The sequence below is a fragment of the Plecotus auritus genome, assembly GCF_963455305.1.
Source record: "Plecotus auritus genome assembly, chromosome: 8".
Classification (NCBI taxonomy): domain Eukaryota; kingdom Metazoa; phylum Chordata; class Mammalia; order Chiroptera; family Vespertilionidae; genus Plecotus; species Plecotus auritus.
The window spans coordinates 110190358-110207986 of NC_137782.1; the positions used below are offsets into that span (position 1 = coordinate 110190358).

General features: G+C 39.9%; 1 protein-coding gene across 2 annotated transcripts in view; it reads left to right on the forward strand.

The window, feature by feature from the left end:
- The window catches only part of MGAT4A (alpha-1,3-mannosyl-glycoprotein 4-beta-N-acetylglucosaminyltransferase A), a 93180-nt gene extending 77508 nt beyond the window's left edge, over positions 1 to 15672 (forward strand). Inside the window, exons 11-16 of one of the 2 annotated variants that reach the window (XM_080683060.1) lie at positions 3221 to 3328; positions 3452 to 3645; positions 7112 to 7190; positions 7883 to 7949; positions 14678 to 14790; positions 14920 to 15672. In XM_080683060.1, the coding sequence (XP_080539186.1) occupies positions 3221 to 3328; positions 3452 to 3645; positions 7112 to 7190; positions 7883 to 7949; positions 14678 to 14790; positions 14920 to 14946 (588 nt within the window). In that variant the 3' untranslated portion in view covers positions 14947 to 15672. Of the gene's footprint in view, positions 1 to 3220; positions 3329 to 3451; positions 3646 to 7111; positions 7191 to 7882; positions 7950 to 9830; positions 11627 to 14677; positions 14791 to 14919 lie in introns of those variants that run through there. The other variant, XM_080683061.1, reaches the window with a different exon arrangement.
- Positions 15673 to 17629: the final 1957 nt, after the last annotated feature.

Here is a 17629-nt window from a genome sequence, read left to right on the forward strand (position 1 = left end):
GCCACCACAAGATGGCCAGCAGGGGAAGGTAGTTGGAAGGGACCAGGCCTGCAAGGTAGGACAGTTGGGGGCGATCAAGCCTGCAGGGGAGGGCAGTTAGGGGTGACCAGGCCGGCAGAGGAGGGCTGTTGGGGGTGACTGGGTCTGCAGGGAAGGGCAGTTGGGGGACCCAGGCCTGCAGGGGAGAGCAGTTGGAGGGGACCAGGCCTGTAGGGGAGGGCAGTTAGGGGTGACCAGGCCTGCAGGGGAGGGCAGTTAGGGGCAAACAGGCTGGCAGGGGAGCAGTTAGGCATCAATCAGGCTGACAGGGGAGTGGTTAGGGGGTGATCAGGTTGGCAGACAGAAGCAGTTAGGGGCAATCAGGAAGGCAGGCAGGCGAGCAGTTGGGAGCCAGTAGTACTAGATTGTGAGAGGGATGTCCGACTGCCCGTTTGGGTTAATTTGCATACTCGCTCCTTATTGGCTGGTGGGCTTGGCTTGTGGGTGTAGTGGAGTGATGTTTAATTTGCATATTACTCTTTTATTAGATAGGATTTCCATGCCCTACCGGTAGGATCGGGCCTAAACGGGCAGTCGGACATCCCTTGAGGGGTCCCAGATTGGAGAGGGTGCGGGCTAGGCTGAGGGACACACACCCCCATGCATGAATTTTGTGCACTGGGACTGTAGTATTTTATAAATGTCTTTTTTAATATGTTCTTGACCTAAAATTTATAAAACAAGTCATTGAAAATGAAGAGTTAATGAAAGCATGACCAGCTAGCTGTGGCTCCAAACTAACAGCCATCGAGAGCCCTGCTGGCATTGAGTGTCTCATACTCTGATCAGTTTGACATCAGGTTGCATCTGAAGTCTAAGCTCCGAGGCACTTTGAGTTGAAACATAGATTCCTTAACTGTGCTGAGATAGATGTATCAGTGTCACTTTTCATACCTTTTACTTGCTTATAGTCAAGTTATTGCCTTACATTTTCAAATTGCTTTCATGCAACCAAATGTCCCTTTAATTAGTTGCAAAAACTTTATTATATTACCTTTTTGTATATTTTGTCTATTTGACCCAAACCTCTAGTTTATAGTTTGTGTATTTTAATATTTTTTGCTTTTTAGAACTTTATCAATAATCCAGATTTGTCATTTATTATGTCTTTTTTTTTTTTTTTTTTTTTTTAATCTTTATTGTTGAGATTATTGGTACGCTTGTCCCAGAGGCTCTTTGCACTATCTTCATAGTTTTGGATTCTTTTTTCTTTTTGCTCTTCTGGTTGGGTGTTTTTTGCTTCCTCGTATTTCAAATCTTTGACTTGATTCTTGGGATCCTCTAGTGTACTGTTGAATCTCTGTATATTAATCTTTATTTCAGTCAGTGTATGCTTAATTTCTGACTGGTCCTTTTCCATTTTTTTGGCATTCTCACTAACATCCTTGAAGGTCTCACTAAGTTCCTTGGAGGATTCTAGAAGATTCTTGAGTAACCTTATAACTGTGGTTTTGAACTCTATATCCAGTAGTTTGCTTTCTTCCATTTCTTTCACTTGTGACATGTTTCTTTGTCTCCGCATTTTGGCTGCTTCCCTGTGTTTGTTTCTATATAGTGGGTAGAGCTGCTATGTCTCCTTGAGTTGATAGAGTGGCCTTGTGTAGTAGGTGTCCTCAGCCTCCCCAATCACCTGAGCTAGGCACTCTAGGTGCGCCCCTTTGTGGGCTTTGTGCACAGTCTTGTTGTAGTTGAGCCTTGATTGCTGGGAGGAATTGTCCTCCAGGCCAATTGGCTGTGGGGACCAGCTGTGACTACAGTGGGAGAGCTGCTGTGCAGGAGACCCCCTTATGGGGCAGTGCTTGCTTCAGTGGGGCTTTGATGCTCACTGAGTCTGCCCCTTGAGTGTTTTGCTTATGGATGTGAAAAGTTGTAATCTGGTATGGTCTCACACTGACCACTAGATACACTGGCTCTTGGATCTCCAAGGAGGTGCAGAGTCAGCCACTGCCTGGGGCCACCCAATAGGAACTACAGAGAGATCTGCAGAGATTCCTCCTCTTTCTATCCGGTTTGGAAGTGTCCATGCAAGGCCAACCTGTGAAGCAAGGCAGGCTGGTGCTGTTGCCGGCCTTGGGCCTTTTATTGATAGATTTGGGGCTCCCTGACCCAGCTGCAGCTTGTTTGACAGGTTTTAGGTGGAGAAAGGACAGTCCATTCATATGTAAAAGCCACTGCTCACAGCTTGGATGGGGTTGTAAATTGGGTGGGGCAGGGTCTCAGGGAATCACCAGGGCAGAGCAAACAGAAATGGCTGCCAGTCAGCCCTGCACCAGGGAGGTCCCCCAGCACAGGAACAATGACTGTGAGCACCTCCATCTGGAAGAAAGCCACCCCCGAGTTCCTGCCCCAGTGCCAGACAGTCTAGTTTCTCCCCGTATGTGTCTGGGTCCCCCAGAGCCTCACCCAGCACTGGAGCTCAGAGGCAGTGGGAACTTGTAAATTCAGTTCATGGTGCTGGCCTTTTAAGATGAGCAGCTGGGTCTCCAGCAGCCTGTGTGTCACTCAGCCCCAATCCACACTGGTTTTTACAGTCCGTAGTGCTTACGGCCCGTAGGGACTTATTTCCCCAGCTCTGGGACCCTGGGCTGGGGGCTGGTGTGGGGCTGGGATCCCTCGCTCCTCCAGGCGGCCTCTGCAGAGGCGATCTCCCTCCTGATTAAAAAGCGGCACACCCAGGTGCCGGACCAGCCTGTTCCCAGCCTCCACACCTCCTACCAGTCTCTGCGCTTTCTTTTTTACCTCTCTAGTTATAGTACTTCCACTAGGCCAGCTTTCCCATGGTTCTGGATGATAGTTCTGTATTTTAGTTGTAATTTTGATGTGGTTGTGGGAGGCAGCAAGTACAGGCGTTGACTTATGCCGCCATCTAGGTTTCTCTCTCTCTGCATTTTAATATTAAAAGTCAAGTCTATATTGACATAGTGTGAGAAATGATTGAAATTAAATCCTTAACTCTTCCCTTAGATGTGCTTATTTTAAATTTCTGCATCTTGTCTGTTTATCAAGTAGGCAATGATTCTCTTAAAGCCTCAATGAGCAACCTAAAAAATGTGATTTATAATTATGAGATGGAGTTGGATTTTCTTTTCAATATTTACCTAAAGCGCTCCTCAGTTTTCAGATGAGGACAAGATTTCACTTTATAATGTAACACTAACATGATTTTTTTCCTAATATTTAGAAACATTGTGATAGACAGAAAGCAAATCTACGAATTCGTTTCAGACCTTCCCTCTTTCAGCATGTTGGTCTGCATTCTTCACTAACAGGAAAACTTCAGAAACTTACGGTTGGTGATTTAATTTTATTTTTCTCATGAACGTACGATTTGTTATTCAGTGCATTATCATTGTTCTTCCTCTTAAATATAAGCTATGGGTTGTTTTAATTGCATATATGTTTTTCCTCCTAGGATAAAGATTACATGAAACCATTACTTCTTAAAATCCATGTAAACCCACCCGCAGAAGTATCTACTTCTCTGAAGGTCTACCAAGGACACACGCTGGAGAAAACATATATGGGGGAGGATTTCTTCTGGGCTATAACTCCGACAGCAGGAGACTACATCTTGTTTAAATTTGATAAGCCAGTCAATGTAGAAAGGTTGGTGGTGATTGAAACGTGTTTGGTCTTACAGTTCAAACATCTTTTACAAGGTGATTTGTGATGGAAGTGTTTTGTGTATAACAGATGTGAGGAGACAGTGGGTCCCAAATGTTGGGTTATAAAATACATTTCCCACAAATTGGTAATAAAATGGCTTTATTGTTTTCAAATATAATAGCAGCATTTAGCATATTTGATAAATTCTGTTGGTATTTCTGAACATGTATTTAGTATAGTTTTTTCATACTTTCACGTAGCACTGTGCTGCAAAATCTCAAATTTGTTTTCACGTCCTTATCTTGGAATATCTCCTAAGATTTGAGTTGGTTACGTAGCAAATTGGTTGAAATGACAAGTTTAGCAAACTATGCCTATTTCTAATCAATGGCTTTGCAAATGCTCGATTCCTTTTAGTATATCATGGAGGAATTCACAACCCTTTTATGTGTTCCAACATAATGTCCATTGTACAAAGTTTAGGGCTCTTTCTCCCGGTTTCTTATTTAGTAGTCATGAGTCCTTCAGACTTCGCTCAGTTTTGGTTGTGTTGCCCAGACTGTCTGTAGCTTTACTTACATGTGACCCCCAGAAGAGAATATAACTCTCTAGTCTCTGGTTTGTTATGTTAGGTGTTCTCATGAGAGGTCCATTTGGTTTTTAGAATATGCCAAAAGTCATATGGAATAATTCCATTTAAGGTGGACAAAAACAATGCATAGCTATAATGTAATGTCTTAAATTTTCTTTTCTTGCTCTAAACTGATTCTAAAGAGGAATTTAAGTGTGAAAATGTTTTAAGCAATGGAAATATCACTGGGAAAATATAAAAAATACTTTAAAATTATATTTTGCACTTATTTGAATATGTAATATTTGTTGTTATTTAATGCTCATTTCTATTATATAGTGGCAGTCTGCACTATTGTTTGCCACATTTAAAGAGTCATCACAGAATTAGAAACAATAATTTTATTTCACCTCTTGATAAACAAGAATAACCTCAAGCCATGTCTATTGGGTTTATTTTTAGCAAATGAAAATAATTCCATTGAAGAGCTGCTTGAAAACTCATATATTAGAGATCAAATTTCTTAGCAACAAAAACGTTTACAGTTAACCTCGGTGAAGTAGTATTTACATGCTCCTACTGAGGATGCTTTTCTAGTAGAAACTCATGTATGAATTTTCTGTCTTAGGACAGAAAAAAGAGCAAAGACTCTTTCAATTCACAATAACGTATGCTACCAGGGGAAAAAAGTAGAAGTTGTGTTTATCAATGCAGACATGAAGTATTAGGAAAAATGTTTTCTAGCTGTATAGCATGATACGTGTTCATTGTACAAAACTTTAAATGTATGAAGAATAAGGGAAAAATCAAAACCCAAGGACACCATGTGACCATATTGGCACCTTTTTGTTTCTTGATAATTCTGTATACTTTATACTTTGAGATCATGATGTATATGTAATTTTATACCTTATATTTTCAATTATACTGTCATGTATGATTCATAGACATTTTAATGGCTGCATAATACTCCATTGCATGGCTCAATCATCATTTACTTATTCTAATGTTAAACTCTTTTTAGGTGGTATTGAGTTTTTCACTATAGATAATTGCATAGCGAACGCCTCTGAATCAGTCTGCCTAAACTCCAGATTATATCCATGGGCTCTATTTTTTTATTTTTAGATTTTTTTAAAAAAATCGGTTTTGAGGGAGAGAGAGAAAAACATTGATGTGAGAGCTGAACATCAATCGGCTGCCTCCTGCATGCCGGAGCCCACAACCTGGGCATGTGCTCTGACTGGGAATGGAACCGGTGACCCTTCCGTGCATAGGACGTCGTCCAACCAACTGAGCCACACCAACTACTGCTGGGCTCTATTTTTTTTTTCTTTTTAGTGGCTTCCCGCCCATATTTTTGCATCTATAGCTGAGATATTGAATGACCCATTATTATATGAAACATCCCACAGCAAAGATGTCTTAAAAAGAAGTGTCTCAGCAAAAATGCTAGAAGTAATTTTTGGTGTAGCTTAGAAGAAGCTTCTTATTTGGGTCCCCTGACCCATGTGACATTTGAAAATCAATACCTTATCATAGGTGATCTCTGCCCACAAATATCATGCTGTAACTATGTCAGAACCATGTAGTAACTATTATTTGCTGAATGTTCTTAATATGTAAAATACTGTTTGTCAGTTCTCGTAAACTTCTTGGTATAGTCATGTGTGGGTGGGAATATCTGCACTGTATGTATAGATAAAACTCAGGCTCGATTCCTGTCAAGAGCACAGATCTCGGTTGCAGGCTCGATCCCCTGGCTCTCGTTGGGGTGCATGCAGGAGGCAACCATTCGATTTGTCTCTCTCACATCGATGTTTCTCTCTGTCTCCCCCACTTCTGTCCACTCTCTCAAAAAATCAGTGGGGAAAGAAATATCCTTGGGTGAGGATTAACAGGAACAAAACTAAAAAACAACAAAAAAACAACAACTAAGATGCAGAAAGCTAATGCAACCTGCTAAGGTGAAAATTCTAGTAAATGAGACACCAGGACTTGGATGCAGTTTTTTTTTTTTACTATTAAGCTAAAATTTTTAACCACTTAAACATAAGTTTTAGGTTTAGATTTAGATATGCTTTGTATGCCCTATGTGGTTTCCACCCTCCTCCACATACTTACCCTACACACTAGTTTCCAGAGTATCAGAACATAAGAACATTATACTCAGACCCAGAGAGTGTTTGACTTATCATCATATATCATGTAATTAGTCATTATTCAAATATTTGTTAACACTGACAAATGGAATTATTCAGTTATTTGGAATCGGTTACTTTATTTTTACTCTACTAATACTGAAATAATTTGTATTGGATAAAACTGGTCTTTGAGTCCTGGCTGGGTTTCTCAGTGGTTAGAGTGATGTCCCAATGTGCGAAGGTTGCAGGTTCCATTCCCATTAAGGGCACATACAAGAATCAACCAATGAATGCATAAATAAGTGGAACAACAAATCGATGTCTCTCCTCTCCTCCCCCCTCTCTCAAAACCCCAGGAAACTAGTCTTTGAACTTGCCACAACTCGTGGCTGTCCTAGTGAAAATTTCCTGATAAAAGACATAGTATTATGATGCAACTTTGATTATTCTGTCCAGAGGTTTATATATTTAAAGCAGTATAAACAGCTATATAAAACTGTCGTCACTGTTTAATCTGTTAAGTACATTAAGCAGCAAACATGTGCCTTATGACAGAAGGAATTAACATACATCTAAGGCTGCACTCCAATTTCTAAGTTCCCTACAACTACTCAGAACATAACGTGCAGTGACCACAAGTTCTGCTGCTGCCAGCTCATGCAGAAAGCTTCCTCTGAGGGAAGGCTGCCTTCCTGAATCTCTGTTAAGTCTTGTTTGACTTGCATTTTTACTTTTATTTTTGTATTTCCAGTTATTTGTTCCATAGTGGTAACCAAGAACATCCAGGAGATATTCTGCTAAACACTTCCGTGGAAGTTTTGCCTTTTAAGGTAGGACTACTTTTCACCCTTAATTTTCCTTAAGAGCTAACACCAATAAACTTCGTTTGAGGCTGTTCTTGTTTATGAGATTAAAGTAAGTTCTCATTATTGCAGAACCTCAGTGGTGAGTAATATTAATTTTAAAAAATATATAGAACACCTAGTATATTGTCCCATTTGCCTTATTTATAGAATGAGCCTTATTTTGTTTCCCATTGGAAAGTACTTGGAAGTCTGTACAGGAAAATAAATAAATCATTCTTTTACTTTAATATTTACCTACTGTTTATATCGAGTCCCCAAATACCATGTGGTTTTAATACTTGTTGATTACTACAGAAAGTTAACGTACTGGTCTTAAATTTCTATAATGCTTAAATTTCTTTCAGGTTAACACACAGTTCTTGTGCATATTTTTAATAGAAAATAGTGTTCTATTAAATTGATTTGGAATTTAAAATTATTTGAAATTTAAGTTTCCTAATCACTGGTATATTATATACAGATTCAAGAAGATGGTTAGAAAAAGAACTCTCTTATTGATAAACCTTTTAAGGTTCAAGACTGAAATGGCACTTTGTATTTTTAGAGATAGCTGTGCCACAAATGCTGCTGTTACATTTATTAAGATATAGTAATAACTTAGCTTTGTTTTAAATAGAAGAAATTATTCATAAAATAATGTTTTTGTTCTATTTTAGAGTGAAGGTTTGGAAATAAGCAAAGAAACCAAAGACAAACAATTAGAAGATGGCTATTTCAGAATAGGTAATACCTACTTTAAACTTGTAAAAAACTGTCCTTTATTTTGAACTTACTTCTAAAGTAAATTTTTAAAAATCCTCACCTGAGAATATGTTTATTGATTTTTTTTTAGAGAGAGGAAGGGAGGGAGAGAAACATCGATGTGAGAGAGAAATATTGATCGATTGCCTCCTGTACATGACTTGACTGGGGATTGAACCCACAACATAGGTAGGTGCCCTGACTAGGAATCGAACCTGCAACCTTTTGATGTACAGGATGATGCTCCAACTAACTGAGCTACCCTGTCAGAGCTCCTAAAGTAATTTTAAATGCTTTCAAATGTTTTACAGCTTTAGGGTTACAGTTACCAATCCACTCCAAGTTTTATTTGTTCTTGAGTTTTAGTATCTTGACCCAACTAGGATTTGAGATCAAAGGTTCGTTTACTGGTCCCTGCACCTGCCGTTTCATTGTTGACATTCACTGGCAGATACTCTGCCTCGGCTGCCTTCTGCAGGCTCGCTGCATGAGCATGTATCTCTCCTGGTCTTGGCAACAACATGTGCCAGAATCTTTGCCTTTCACCCTGACCCCATCTTTTGCTTTAGATCTGTATTGATACCCACTGACATAGCCACCTACTCTGAGCATCTGTAATGCGGACTCTGTTGGTCACCATGCCTTCTGTTGTGACGGTTCCCGGGGTGCCTGAGCCGAACCTGGGGGACACCCTGAGTGCCACGCCCTTCCCTGCCTGTTAGTGTAAATGCGTCCACCTGGGACGTGCTCTGGGTTCTGGGCTTCTGCGGCAGAGCAGGGTCCTTTTGGCTTCTCACAGAGCCATTGCAGTTATGTTTTAAATGTCGACATTATGATTATGTTAATGTGGGTAAAACGTGATGACTTCCCACGGGCAGATTCCTTTGTTCCCACCTGCCTTCAAAACTTGTTCCTCTCCTCTTATTCTTTATGTCTCCAGTCCCAAGACTGTTACTCCTCTCATGTCCCAGGCGCTTATGTGCGGCCATGTCTCTGGCTTTTTTGTTCTTGTTGTTGACATTATTACTGATCTCCCCCATTTCCCCACCTCCACCCAGCCCCCACTCCCACCTGCCTCTGGGCTGCACCACACTGTTGTCTGTGTCCACTGGCTATGCATATATGTCCTTTGGCTTAATCTCCTCCTGAAATGGTCAGTTGATATTTCTCCTTCTAGTGAATGCTTTCTCATCGTTTATTAACCAGTTTAGTTGCCTCTCTTCTCACCAAAAAGTGTACCTGTGCTCTGTAAGCGCCCAGGTGTGTGCGCTCACCATGGGAAGGGAGGGGAGCTCTCTCTCACCTAGGGCCTGTCACCTGATAGATAGATACCCACTCAGCGGATGGCTGTATCTTTTCTTCTACTTAAATGACGCTTTTCTTAGAGGTGGGCAAAGAGAGTGCTGGTGACTTGGTGTTGGGCACACAGGACAGAGGGACACACGCTCACGGGCAGTAAGGGCGGTGGTGCTCAGGGTGTCTCCCAAGGTGAGGCTCCGGCAACCAGGTGAATTGTGACAACAGAAGGTCCGGTGGCGCCTGCCTCTCCAGAGCAGTTTTACATTTGGTGAGGATCACTCAGATGCAAGGCTTGTGCGCTATGATTGATTTCTGTGCAGTTTGGGTGTACAGGTGAGTTTATTTTCATATTTGGATTATATCTTAGCACACCTCTAGAAAAACACATAAAATTACAGAGTATACAAGATATTTATTAACCCTCTTACCTGCCAGCTACTTAATCTCAAGAATGTTGTGATCTGGATTAGGAAAGTAGCAGAAGAAATAGATGCATATATATTAAGTGTCTCTGCAGTAATTTGAAAGTAAAACTATCTCAAACATTAACTCATCCGTATTTAGAACCAGAAGAGAACTTAGGAATCATCAAACCGAAGGCATGTCAGAAAGCACGCATCCAAAATACAGAGCAATGGCTGCCTTCAACTGAGCCTGAAGGCTTCTGCTCCTTAAGAAGTCTGCTTTAGTGGGACGATGTGTGAAGGCCCTCGCTCCCTTCTCCCTTGTAGAACCACCACAACTGGTGAAAATTATTTTTAACAAAATACAGCAAGCGGAGAAACATTTACTCATGAAAACCTGAATCTCGGAACATTAGGAGTCCGAGGCATTGGAGTCCTCACCCGCTCCGTTACCCACACTGCCCCAGTCAGAGAGCGGGCAGCTCTGCTCCCTGCGGTGCAGCCGGGAACACTGGCCTCCTGCCTCCAGCTTCCCCTCTGAGGTGGGCATCTCACAGGAAGGGCAGGCTCCAGCTGCTGTCCTTTGCCAGCCCTCTCTTGTAGGGCAGAAGCTCTTCCCAGGCACAGCAGGGTGATATTTGCCCCCATTGCCCCTACCCCAGCACACTGAGAGGTAAGCCAAGAAAATGAAGGGCCACTTCTCCACGCGCCTGTGCCACTCAAAGAGCAGGCTGTCACTCCAGGGGCAGGAGGCTGCCGTCCATCCACAGGCCCTGGACAATGGGGCAGGCTTTCTCCAGGGAGAGGCAGGCCAGGAGAACAGCTCTGAAGCTCTCTCTCCCAAGGGCACTGACTTGACTGAAGCAGAGCATGGTGAAGCTCAGGTGTACTAGAAAGGGCACTGTGGGATGCGACTGGGATTTGGTAGAAAGCAGTCAAGAGGAGACTGGTAGCTACATTGTGGCTTAACTGTAGCCTGTCCAGAAGTTTGACAGAGAGAACCAGGGAAAGAGCTGGCTAGTAAGAGCCTTCTTGGGTGGACGAAGCCACAAAGACTGGCCCACAAAGGGGACGCATTTTATTGGGTCAGACTGTGCAGCAGTTTATGCCTGAAGGCATGTCGGAAACAGAACTGGTGGGTGAAGGTGGCAGAACAGCTCAGGACAGCTTGGAAAGAAATGCTAAACTGATGAGTAAGGTAGGGGAGGCAGAGAGCCTTTCACAGAAGCAGCGGGAGGAATGGACCACTTTCCTCTTTCTTTTCTGTCTTCTAACACTTATCTACTGGACCATTGGTTTAAAATAATACATGCACATGGTACCAATTACAAATTTAAAAGGTAAACTAAGTCTCCTTCCCTCTTCTGTCCCCACCTACCCAGTGTTTCCCAGAGGCAATTCCTATAATGGTTTGTCCTATTCATAAATTAAAATATGTGAGCATATTCTTGAAAAACAGTCACGAACAAATACTTACATACTGTACAACCTTATATTGCATCTTGTTTTTTCATTGGACAGAATATATGTGCATATGGAAGATGAACATTTTTTAAGTTGTAAATATTTCAGATGTACAAAAAGATGCAAATATAATGAATATCTGTGTATCCAGCCTAAGATTTTTCCAATTCAGTTGTTCTTCCCCAATACCTTCTTTTTCCCTCTACCCAAGGGTTTCTGCTTTACTACATTTTGTGGCTGCCATTTCCATGTGCACTTTACTGCATATGTATAATATACCCCCAAACAGTGCACAGTGTTTTTAGTGTTTTTAAATTTGACAGAGGTTACATCATTCTGTAGTGTATAACTGTTTTCTCTCACCAGGTGAGAGTTACCCATGTGGATGTGTGTATCTATGCCTCATTCGTTTTCACTGCTGTATAGAGTCTCCTGTTTAGCATAAAGTTTGTTTCCATCTTTTTGTCATAAACAATGCTGATTTGAACACTTATGCACATGTATGAGAGTTTCTTTACGATATATACGTAGGGATGGCAGTAAGTCTTCAACTGCTTTATCTTCATTCTTCATTCTTTTAATTGGCTGCCTAGTATTCCTTCATATTAGCATATCATAATTTATTTAGCCAGTCTAGTGTTGATTACCTACATTGTTTGCAATTTTTGCACATGTGAGAACGTATCTGCAGAATAAAATTGCTCGGCGGAAGTGTTTTAATGAGGCCAGTTATATCATTTGGTAATTATTTTTCTACTTAAATGAGCTCATTGGATGACAATATCAGATATCACATTAGTTAAAATATTTTAAGTTTCACAGTATTTTTCAGCCCTGAATTCTGCCTAACTTACTAGTCAGTAATACTTTTTTTTTTAATATATTTTATTGATTTTTTACAGAGAGGAAGGGAGAGAGATAGACAGTTAGAAACATCGATCAGCTGCCTCTTGCACACCCTCCACCGGGGATGTGCCCACAACCAAGGTACATGCCCTTGACCGGAATCAAACTTGGGACTCTTCAGTCCGCAGGCCGATGCTCTATCCACTGAGCCAAACGGGTTAGGGCAGTAATACTTTCTTGTATTCCCTATCCCAGTCCAGCCCCAAGTATGGACATACTTTTATAAAAAAATGTGTTAATTTTTAATAAAACCATTAATCTGGAAGTATATAAGCTTAGTATTTCTTATACAAATGAACACAAGCCTTGTCTGGTATGATTTTCAGTTTGATTATATCTTGTCTTACTAGGAGCCGATTGTAAGACTCTAGAGTAGATGCAAAATTAACACTACAGGGTTCAGCACACTCAGCCAGGGGTCAGATCTGGCCCTCTCGCCTATATTTGAATGGACCATGAGCTAAGCATGTTTTTTAAATTCTTTTTTTATTTTCATTTTTAAATGGTTAAAAAATAAAAAGAATATATTTGACATGTAAAACTTACAGAACTTCGAATTCCAGTCCATAAATGAGGTCGTGTTGGAACAGCCACGCTCATTGTATTTGTACTTGTGTAGTCTGTGCTCTTAGGCTCAACAGCAGGGACGAGAGAGAGCTGCGCAGGGTCGAGGCTGCTGTCGGCGCTTCTATTGCTGCCTGACACACTGCTGTAGCAATGACGCATTTCTAACTTGACAGTGTTGCGAGTGCCACACACATCACTGTAATATGACATTAAAAATAACTACCAGTGCTTTCCCACCATGGCAGAACAAAGGACGACTCTGAATGCTTTTTAACACCATGGAATGTGGATTATTTCACCAAGTTAGGTAGCAGTGTGGTTATTATGTAGTGACACAGTAGCTATGCTAAAGAATACATCTCCATACCAAGCCCTCACGACAATATCCCCAGCTCACAGGAAAGCAATGGCCAAAAAAATTAGAAAACAAAATGGAATATTTCATCACAGCAGAATTTCTTCCCCAAAATAAAAAATTCAGATGAGGCTGTATCCGAAGTGAATTTCAGAGTGGCTCATGTGTTAAGCAAGCAACTAAAACACATTTACCAACTGTGAGGTACTTAAATCACACTTAATCACACTTTATTCACTCTCATGGACTTCGTCATCACCAGTTCCATGCATTTTTGTCAGAAACAGGAACCGAGCATCCCATGCCCTACCACACAGCAGTTGGGGGCATGGCAGGGATTATATATATAATCTTGAGCTCAGGATCAAGGTTTTTCCATGAGAGAACTGCCTCCACCACTGTTATCTCTTTGAAAGTTAATTTTTGCTGCAGGTTTGATATTTCTTAATGAATCCAGCCTTAAACTACAAGACAAACCAGTGCTTATATGCAAAACTTATATTGTAGTCAAGTCACTGATGACAACATTATTTGAAGAACAGGTAATCTACTTGAGGGGCTTCCATAAGTCACTTTCATTGAAAGTAATGATATATCATAAGGCAAATAGAAAAGAATATAGTAGAATTCCATACATACTTTGCAAGTGATGACTGTGCTCCATTAAAATAATGTGCTTGTGGATTAATGTCAGTATTTGGCTATTGTAAAAGGAAATATTCAAGATGAAATATGTAAAATTTTACTGATCCATATTAACGTATGACCACTTGCAATTGATTTTTAATGATAAAGAATACTGACTTTGAATTCTAGTTCATTGAAATGTTATCACCCAAAAACGAATTATATTCTCCTTAGTACACCTGTATTAGAAAATGGTACTCCGTTGTTGTTATATCTAATTTCATCAATAGACATTTGTGGATATTAGTGTTCTTTCTATGTAAGTACCTACATGGTATCCTCAGTCTCCCTCTTCCCATATTGACTGCCTGCCTTTATAGAAAAAGTTTGCCAATCCCTGGCTTAGAGAAATGTGGCTCAGAACAAATCATTTCCTGCCACTTTTTCAATAGCATTTTTTGGCTTTGTTTTAAAAAGAATATTATTCCTCATGGCAAGAAAAATTGAGTACAAATAACTTTTTATAGACTTCCTTGGTCCTTATCCTTATGGGAGAGCTTTCCCAGCTTATCATCTATAATGGTTTTATATTGTAATTTCTAGAGAAGGTATTACTTCTTAATTCCTTTTAGATGTGACCTTGGGAAGAATACACATAGATTGAGCCCCTGCTCAAGGCCAGCCATTGTATGGATGTCGTATTTGAAGCATTGACATTTGTTATTAGTGCCTTAACTCTCAAAGTGGCTAGACCGAGGGATGGTAGTCTATTTTGGTAAGGTTTGAGTAAGTCACATTTTGCTAAAAACCTGTGTGTTAAAACACTGTTGATGCCAAAATATATTTTTGTTTTGTTTTTAATTTACAATAAGAAAAAATGTAGCTCTGCCTCTTGAGATGGATTGCTTCTACGTATGAAAAATTTTGAAGTTGAATAAAAATAGGAAGAAGGAAAAAAATGCACCCATACCCTGTGTGAAGACTTCCATTAGAAATCTTTTGGTGTTGTCTTTTCCTGCTTTACATCAGTGAAATTTGATGAGTGCCTGTTTCAGCCTACCCAACAAGTGTTGATTTTTATTTTGAAGGGAAATTTGAGAACGGTGTTGCAGAAGGGATGGTGGATCCCAGCCTAAACCCTATTGCAGCCTTTCGACTTTCAGTTATTCAGAATTCTGCTGTTTGGGCCATTCTCAATGAGGTAAGACAGTATACATCAGTGAAATAGCTTAGCCTACATTATTTTTTAATATTTCGATTTCATATTTAAGGCCTTTTTGGAAATGAAAATTAATTGCCTCATCGTACTCTTCACAATTTTGTATTTCAGATTCATATTAAAAAAGTCACCAACTGAGCATCTCCTAAGAGACCAATACATTTTTTTCTGTATGTTTGTTGATTAAAGACAGTGAACCATGTACTTTTTTTTTACTTGAACACTACCTCTTGTGAATCTACTGTAGATGGTTGTCATTTCCACTTGGAAAGTGACTCTTCCACGGATAATATATTCATTCAAACCTAAGCTGTCCTTCAATTTTAACTTGACTCAAACATTTTACAGTTACGACAGCCTGTTAATATGACTTGTACTACTTAGGTATTATACTAATACATAAGAGTTGTACATATTGTTACATTCCTTAAATTTGAGAAAAAATGTTAAATACATTTTATGAAGGGGGTACTTTTGAGATTCATTTATTTTACTATTATAGACCCTCTTTTATAGATTATCAGGGATTATATATAAATATATAAATATACATAAAATGTTATGGAGTTAATTTATTAGAAACACTTAAGTACATATTTTTGTGCAGTAAATTTTTGAATCAATGCTTTTTTTGAAAACCAATTACCTTGCTTTTTTAAGTTCTTTCTGTATTTTCCTTTGGAAATGCAAACGTAAGTTAATGCCATTTTTCAAATGCACTGCCATTTCAGAGTGATTCTAGATTGATTTCCTAACAAATACTTTTTGACAGTAGCACCCCCCCCCCACCCCCACCTTACCTGCAGTTTGGCTTTCCCATAGTCAACTGTGGTCCAGAAATATTAAATGAAAAGTTCCAGAAGTAAATAATTCATAAGTGTTAAATTGTGCGCCGTTCTGAGTGGGGTGATGAAATCTCACCCCGGCCCTCTCTGGTCCACTTGGGACGGGAATTATCCGTGTGTCCAGTTTTGCACCTCACTTCATGCCATCACGCAGGCATTGTATCATTTTGCATCACAAGAAGGAGGGTGAGTACAGTACAATAAGATACTGAGATGGACCACATTCATATAACTTTCATTACAGTATATGGTTATAATTGTTCTTTTTTTGGTTATTTTTAACTTCCTCCTGTGCCTAATTTATAAATTTTATCATAGGTACGTATGTACAGGAAAAAACATAGTATGTATGTGTGTGTGTGTGTGTGTATGTATGTGTGTGTGTATGTATGTGTGTGTGTGTATGTGTGTGTATATATATATATATATATATATATATATATATGTGTGTGTATATATATATATATATATATATATATATATATATATATATATATGTAGGGTTTGGTACTAGCCGTGGTTTCAGACATCCACTGGGGGTCTTGGGACATATCCCCTATGGATAAGGAGGGGACTACTGTAATTGCTGATCTTGAGCAAAATATTTTCAAAGGCATTTGTCATTCCTTAAAGCCAAGATTTTTAAACCAATGTCCTTTTTGAGGCTTGTTTTACTATATTGTGTATGGTGTGTAGCCACAAAAAAATCAGTCTCAGTTTTAATGTGCAGGGATGATGCCTTCAACCCAAATTACCATGGATTTAACTCATTACATTTCCTCTCATGTGTAACATGACAGACTCTTTTGATTTTGTCTTTATTCTGTGAGTTAGATGCATTATCTCTTTTCTTGTTGATCCTTATATACCTGCACTCATGAGTTTTGACAAAATGTTTTCTAGATAATGCTATTTTGTGCCATAACTGGTTTAATATTAAAGAAAACCAAAATTGTGATATTGGTTTTTGATGAAAGGTATTGTAGCAGTTGTATGTTTTTCCAAAATGGTTTTTTCTATTGTATTAGGACTTACAAGTAAATTCATATCTAAAGCGTATTTATTCTTAAACATGCAGTTCCAAATTCTGAAACATAACAAAAATTTTACCAGCCTTAGCAATCAGTGATCTTTACAAGGGTATTTTACTTTTAAAATTTTCTGAATTATCAACATCAGTTCCCAACAGGTGACAGCTGGTGGGCATGGATCCCGAGCTTTCAGAGGAGTCATTGGCGGGCGTGGGCGGCGGGTGCTGCCCAGAGCCAGCAGGAGCGCGCCTGGCCCAGTTAGCTGTGCAGTTCTGAAGTGGCAGAGGTTGGGAAGCACTGGTAGTTTCCATTGCTCTGCATTTGGATAATGCTTGCTTTTCTTTATTAAAAAGTCACATGTTGCCAATGATTTTTATGTCAAACTACAGTTAAAATTTTTTCGTGACTTTTACATTTACTTTTTCATTTGAAAATTTTACTATTGATTTTCTACAGGCAGATTTCATTTGAAAATAACGTTTCATTATAAAATTTGGCACTAGCTTAACATACTTAATTACTGCTGAACAGATTATCAGGAGGTGAACATCTAGAGGGGAGTTTAGAAGTCCCCTCGTTCCCCGCTTCCTGAGAAGCCAACTCTGATTGCAGGGAAAAGCCTCTCAAGGTCCAGAGGGGACACTTATTGTCGCCCCTGCCATCCGGGGGCATCTCAGCCTTCAGACGGAGCCTTTTCCTGCTCACTTTCCTCCAGGATTAGTTCATCCCTCCTGCTCCTTGGAATACTTCCAGACAAATCCTGTCCATCTTTCAAGGCCTCTCTGGTGCACTCCTCCCCGAGTCATTGTCAGTGCCTAGTAGTGCTGGCACACAGCAGGTGCACAGGCAGTGTCTGGATGGGGGACCAGCTGTTTCAGCCCCTTCTTCCTTCACCTACTGTCCTTGCCACACATTTACATACACACTCAGCTCTGGAGTTTTTGA